The sequence below is a fragment of the Sprattus sprattus genome (genome assembly GCF_963457725.1).
Source record: "Sprattus sprattus genome assembly, chromosome: 8".
Taxonomy (NCBI): Eukaryota; Metazoa; Chordata; class Actinopteri; order Clupeiformes; family Clupeidae; genus Sprattus; species Sprattus sprattus.
The window spans coordinates 6,627,283-6,634,782 of record NC_137927.1 but is presented as its reverse complement, the minus strand read 5'-3'; the positions used below and the strand labels follow the sequence as shown (position 1 = coordinate 6,634,782).

Sequence of the window (7,500 nt, the reverse complement as noted above, 5' to 3'; positions counted from 1 at the left end):
CCCCAGCTCAGTACCCACACCTGGTCATGGGATTTGTCATAGTGAAGCTTCACAGGCACAGCATCTGTGGTGACCGTCTGAGGAAGAGACACACACTGGCTGTTAAAAAACCCAGGAATGACTTTATAGCAGAGATTATGTCACTGAACCACCCTAGGCCCAGGGTCTTAACCCTCCTGCTGGTTTTACGGCTCATTTTTCACTCTATAATGGTGGCTTTGAAACTGGAATATTATTTATGTTTAATGTTTAATCCACTCTGGTCCATTGTAATACAATGTCACTTTTCCTGCCTCACCGGCCTAGAGCCTCATACAAAACCAGCCCTGCAGATTTTATTCCATCTCTCCTTTGTAGTGTGCTGAGCATAACATGGTGGTGCAACCTTTGCTAAAGAAGCATCACCTGGATCCTGATTCCCCCTCCAATTTCAGACCAGTTTTTAATATTTTTTTTGTTATGTAATTTGAATGAGAAGGGAATCCTTGACGTGTATCAATTAAGCAATAAGCCCCAAGAGGCCGTGCTTTGCGCTGATTTCAGAACAGGTAAGGGGAGTTGTTAGGCACGATGCGAAGCTAAAGCAGGGACTCGCGGGGCTTATTGCTTTTCTAAAACTGTCACTACAAATATTTGATATGGTTTCATTAAATAAAAACAATTAAATTCAAGAAACAATAGTTTAATGATAAACCGTCATTCTTCCGACACTACAAAATATAGTTCCTAAATAAATCGTTGCCAAAAAGGGGTGCTTATTCACATTAATATGTATATCGCCATTAATAGTGCAATTATTGAAATAGTTTTCAAACGGGCTCCTCTTTGCTGGTGCAGCGACAGGGGTATCCTGATTTTGACGCTTCAGTGTCCCAGATGATGGTGCTCCACATATGAAAATGCGCTATATGAATAAAATTGCCTTGCCTTGCCATTCGCTGCGCAGTAATATGGAATGTTATCATAGAATGTTATAAAGACAACTTGTTAGGTTATGCTGGATTTTACAACGGCTTTTAGCCAATCACAATCAAGGATTTGAACAATCAGTTTTAGAATCAAGCTTTCTGTGCATTCAGTGCACTGAGCACTGAGTCTGCCCTCTTGACAGTTACAAATGACCTGCTGCTCACTGCTCATGTCAGTCTGACAGACATTATCGACACGGTGAACCACTCACTGTTGATTGAGCGGTTGGACCTAGCCAGCCTAGCATTTCATAAACGCACTGTTGTTTTTAAATGTACTATATAAAACACACAGAGGATACACACATACATAAAAATACAGAGATATGAATTCAGTTTGTTTCCTTCCTTTAGATTTAGATAACTGCTGAGCACCCAAAGGTTAGCATCTTACATCAGTAAATGTTAATCAGTGTAGCCTTTTGATAACTAATGCTTTGCATTGTGAGGATAGCAGAGGGGTTTTGCTATACAAACCTAGCAGGATCTGGTCTGTTTGAGGATTAATTGTAGTGTAATGTAAGATGGAGGTGGAGGAGAGGGGAGGGAAGGGGGGTGGAATGGTATAATCCATGCCAGAGCGTGTGACATGATAGGAGGATAGGATTGATGTAAATCTCCAAAAATGAGGGACGTCTGTCAGTCACCATGCCGGGCTCCTCCTGAACTTGACTGTCAGTCCTTATGTCTTATAGCATATGGTATAGTGTCATTGGACAGCATTAAAGCTTTTGGGATTTTCAGTTTAAAATGAAAACAATGGACATATCAGTAAAACAAAGATACTACAGGTTATAGAAAATTACAGGAAACATTAGTAAATCAATGAATCCATAGTTTACAAAACCAGACCGAAAAGTCAGAATAGCAAAAATGATACGATACAACTATTAGTGAAACAAGTTGACAGGCTTTTAAATGTTGAAAAAGGTTCCAGGCCGCCCATGACCATTATATTTTGACAGAGCATACAATGCACATGATGAGTTTCTTTCTCATTAAAGGACGGCTTTTGACAGGCAGCAGCAGCTGGTGATATGAGCCTTTCTGCACGAGCCGCTCGCACTCACACACTCTGAGCTGTATTTCAAATCGAACGACGACAGGAACGATCACTCTGCTGCCGTGCCGTAATTGCCTGCAATCCACGCGCCTTCTCTTTACACCTGAATGTGTTATTCAGGTCTTCCAGGAAGATAGAGGCACACTGACAAGAAGGATTTAAGTGTGTGTGTGTGTGTGTGTGTGTGTGTGTGTGTGTGTGTGTGTGTGTGTGTGTGTGTGTTTGTGTGTGTGTGTCATGGATACAGAGAGTGTTTAACATTCTTTTCGCTTGAGTGCACACCAGGTTCTAAACGTGTGCAGATGCATAAAAGAACCCGTTCTGTGCGCCAGCATAACAAAAAAAGTAATTACAGCCTGTCTGTCTCTGATCCTATTATTTCAGGCCGGATCTCTCCCCATCCCAACACATTAGTGGCTGTGAGAGATACAGGCCTTGAGTGCCATTCATTTGTAAATTCAGAGACAGAGAAGTACACAGTGTCTGATAGTTCAGTTCATTCCACTCTTTGTCTCTGGGGCTAAAGAGGAGTCGCTGGGCACACGACCCCATGGCCACTCTTTCTCTCTGGGGCTATAGAGGAGCCTGACTGCAGCACATGGCCCTATCCTGTGGAAGGCAGACCAGGGCTGTATAGGGGACAAGTAGGGGACAGACCAGGGCCAGCTAGGGGACAAATAGGGGGCAGACCAGGGCCGGTTAGGGGACAAATAGGGTGAGAGCAGGGCCGGATAGAGGATGGATTGGGGACAGACTAGGGCAAGGCATATGTCAGCAGGTAGGGGACAGACCAGGGACACATAGGGGACAGACCAGGGACACATAGGGGACAGACCAGGGACACATATGGGGCAGACCAGGGACAGACCAGGGACACATAGGGGACAGACCAGGGACACATATGGGGCAGACCAGGGACAGACCAGGGACAGACCAGGGACACATAGGGGACATACCAGGGACAGACCAGGGACACATATGGGGCAGACCAGGGACAGACCAGGGACACATATGGGGCAGACCAGGGACAGACCAGGGACACATATGGGGCAGACCAGGGACAGACCAGGGACACATAGGGGACATACCAGGGCTGAACCTGTTCCAGGTTGCCTTTGACTAAGGTGTGTTGCAGTGGCTTAATGTGGATCCCTACCCGTGACATCAGCAATGCAAACAAGCCATGTCAGGCGGCAGTGATACTAAATACAGGTAAGAGAAACACAGAGTAATCTCTCCCTCTCTAACAATTTGAGCGTTACTGCACCGGTTAGTCACCAGTCTGTTAAACAATCGATATGCTAAGTCTAACTTTAGATTAACATTATAACGCAAATATAGCCGATGACACGCGCATGCTGCTATTATATCCTGTTATGAAAATTTAACTATCTCACTAAAACCGAGTAATCTCTCCATCTCTATCAACTCTAATGTAACTTACTCACTAACACAGAGTAATCTCTCCCTCTCTGTCAACTCTAATATTACTATCTGACTAAGCCATAGTAATGTCCCCCTCGTCTCTGGCTCAGGTGGCTCTTTAGGCTTTGCTCACCTCTAATCCTGAAACCTGCTCTCCACGAGACCAGTAATAAGGACACACAAAGTTCCAGCACACACACACACACACACACACACACACACACACACACACACACAAAACACACACACACAAACACACACACACATTGGCGCCCCTGAAGTGAGCTTTCCAGTAATGAGGATGCACTGGGTGCCAGCAAAACAAGGTGCATCCTGGGAAACCCTGGGGAGGCTGGCACCCCCTCACAGGTCTCACAGCAACATCTCATTACACACACACACACACACACAAACACACACAGTCACACACAAACACACACACACTCACACATACACACACACAAACACACACATAGATACACATACACACTCTCACACACACACACACACACACACACAAACACATAGATACACACACACACACACAAAAATACTAATGTTTCCATCAGTGTCTCTCCCTCAATGGCAAACAGACCTATCTAACCAACAAGTTACGAAACCAGTGCCAGGAACACACAATCTCTCTCTCTCACACAAACACAGCTAGTGCCAGAGTCACAGCATCACAGCATCACCCAAATTGGCAAACGCTCCACACAAACCGTCCACACACACGCTCACACACAAACGCTCACACACAAACGCTCAGACACAAACGCTCACACACAAACCCTCCACCAAACGCTCACACACAAACCCTCCACACAAACGCTCACACACAAACCCTCCACACACAAACGCTCACACACAAACCCCCCCACCAATCCCTCCACACACACTATCCACCGAATGCATGCTCAGGAAACCAGTGGGCCAGATCCCCCAAGAGGCCTGTCACCAGGACCCGGAAGAAAAGCACTCAATTAGTGAGCGAAGCGCTCACAGAGAGCCCGTCTGAAGGAGCGCAGGACCACCCCTGTAGCCCTGGCGTCCCTTCGAGGGGGAAGATCAGAGGATGTTGTCCATCTGCTACTGCTAATGGCCCTTCAGCTCAAGAGCAACAAACACTCCCATGGGAAACACAGGAATACACACAAACACACACACACACTCACACACACACACACACACCACACACAAATGCACATGCACACGCACATGCACACACACACACACACACGCACTCACACACACACACACACACACACACACACACACATACACACACCCACACAAATGCACATGCACATACACAAATGCAAATGCACACTCACACACGCACATGCATGCACATGACATGCACACACACACACACGCACTCACACAAGCACACACACACATGCACACACATACACACATAGACACAGACATATACTTACACAGACACAAAATAGCTCCGTGAGGACTTGAAGGTGTGTTTTCTTTTGATGTCAGTCGTGAGAAGTGCCAGTGTGTGAATGACAGAATGGGAGCATCTGTCTGTGCACACACACATACATACACTCACACACACACACACACACACACACACACACACACACACACACACACCGCAAACACATGTGTAAAGTGCTTTGAGAAACCTAAGCCATTTTAATGAGGTTACCTAGAGAATGAGTGTTTTATTTTTGATTCACTGCGCACCACTGCAAAAATGTCTGTGAGCGAGTCACATATCCTGTCCATCAAACTACTACCGCCTCTGTAAAATGTTCCTGTAAAGTGGAGAATAATGTCACCTATAAAAATAATCCAAGTGTTTTACAATGGAAGTATCGCCATCAAAGTGTGACAACTGTGCTTTACAACATTGCAGTGAATGTGAACAAATGTCAGCCCCAGATGACAAACGCCATAGCCACTCCCCTCAGATGTGTGTTAACATCCCTGGTGCAGAGAGATGAGGGAAGAGACAGGGGAGCAAGGAAAAAAAGGCATACCCCATATCTGCACACACACACACACACACACACACACACACACACACACACACACACACTCATCTTCACAGGGGCTGAGTAGAAACTAACTCTAACACAAACTCTCTAACTACATGAGAGAGAGCTCACAGTAACCAGCCACACTGGCATCCTCATTAGCTCTGCTCACAGTAACGAGCCTCCCTGACATCATCATTAAGGGCCACCAGCACCTCTGCTTTCTGTAACCAGCCTCGCTGACATCATTGTTAAGGGATGCTGGCCACCTCCACTCAGAATCCAGTCCAGAGACTTTTGTCTATCAAGCAGCACTGCACTGACATCATCATTAAGGGACATTGAGGTTTGGGGAGTGTGAGTCTGCAAGGCTTTTCAGATCACATGCTTTTGCTTGCTTGTTTCTCTTGTTTTTGTTTTGAAATGGAAAATGCATGTTTTTGTGATTTGTCAGAGAAAGAAGTTGGAAAGGGAGATAGAAATGAACCATCGGAGGCAAGAGGAAGACCTTATTTTGTGTAACAATATGATTTTTAGCATTTTTCTCCCATTACTGTGACTAGATGTTCTCTGCGAACTCAGTATGCAGCTAGAGTTATACGTTGGTTAGGATGCCCGCAGGGGTTAGAGTTAGAGTCGAGAAACTGTGTTAGGATGAGTGCTGGGGCTAGAGTCAGGTCAACAGAGGTTCAAACTGTGTTAGGATGAGTGCTGGGGTTAGAGTCAGGTCAACAGAGGTTCAAACTGTGTTAGGACGAGTGCTGGGGTTAGAGTCAGGTCAACAGAGTTTCAATCTGTGTTAGGACGAGTGCTGGGGCTAGAGTCAGGTCAACAGAGGTTCAAACTGTGTTAGGACGAGTTCTGGGGTTAGAGTGAGTGTCTAGAGAGGTTAAAACTGTGTTAAGACGAGTTCTGGGGTTAGAGTGAGTGTCTAGAGAGGTTAAAACTATGTTAAGATGAGTTCTGGGGCTAGAGTGAGTGTCTAGAAAGGTTAAAACTATGTTAAGATGAGTTCTGGGGTTAGAGTGAGTGAAAGGTTAAAACTATGTTAAGATGAGTACGATGAAGCCCTTTCTGTAGACTCACCTGAACGGCTTTCTGAGACTGAATATCCACTATGAGGACTCTGTTCAGAAGAGGCTGGGTAGCGTAGATGAACTTGTCCTTCACGTTGACTGCTGATGACCACACACACTTCTGCTCCTCCTCGCCCTCTTGTTTCGGACAGACCTCTTCCTGCAAGAGAGGGAGACGGGAACGTTTCATACTTGCTGTTGGACAAAACATCAACACATAAGTGAAGAAAAGAAGACAAATGATTCCTGCATACAGTGGTTAAAAAGCACTTGTTTAGTACGACTTGAGTGGTCTGAATTACTTGTACACTTAAGCGCAGCACTGGCGGATGAAGCCTTGTGGATGCACACTTTATCTTGCATTAAGCTGAGAGATTTCAGATACTTTTACGGCACCGGTCCTCGCACAGGCTGGCACTGTTAAGTGTTTAGTGCAGTCATTACGCACAAGCACACAATGGAGAGGCTGTTCTACAGAACGACCCACTGGTAGAGAACAACGGAGCTCCGTGCTGGCGCTGGCACTGGCTCTGGCTCTGGCACCAGCCTGTGTTCTGTGAGTGTTGCCCCGTGAGTGCCCTCTCTGCTCGCTCCTCTCTCTGCGCCCGCCGGCGCTGCCAGACCATGTCTCACTGCATGCCAAGAGCCGGCGGATGAACAGCCACTCTGTCACCATGACGCTGGTCGCCAGGGAGATCCCTGTCGGCTCTGGCCTGCCCGAGGTGACCGGCGGGCAAGAAACTGAGCATGTGCTGCCCGGCTCGAGCAGGGGGATCTAGGGACCGGCATGTTGGAGCGCGTAAGGGTGGGCACTGCTCAGGCAGAGGGCACCAGCGTGTGGGGGTGGACACTGCCCAGGCAGGAGGGGCTATTTTGGGCTGGCACGCTGGGGCTCTCTGTGGACCGCTGACGCGTGCCTGGACTCGCTGCCAATCCTCGAAAGCAGGAAAGTCATGAGGCTTTGGAATAAG

The 7,500-nt window shown here is 46.8% G+C and overlaps 1 protein-coding gene across 1 annotated transcript in view; it reads right to left on the bottom strand.

The window, feature by feature from the left end:
- Positions 1 to 7,500, bottom strand: part of fstl5 (follistatin-like 5) — a gene marked incomplete at both ends in the record, with an annotated part of 139,702 nt that overhangs the window by 7,986 nt on the left and 124,216 nt on the right. Inside the window, 2 exons of the mRNA XM_080843628.1 lie at positions 1 to 77; positions 6,540 to 6,689. The exon at positions 1 to 77 is cut by the window's left edge and continues 31 nt beyond it. Coding sequence (XP_080699754.1) covers positions 1 to 77; positions 6,540 to 6,689 — 227 coding nt within the window. The remainder of the gene's footprint in view (positions 78 to 6,539; positions 6,690 to 7,500) is intronic.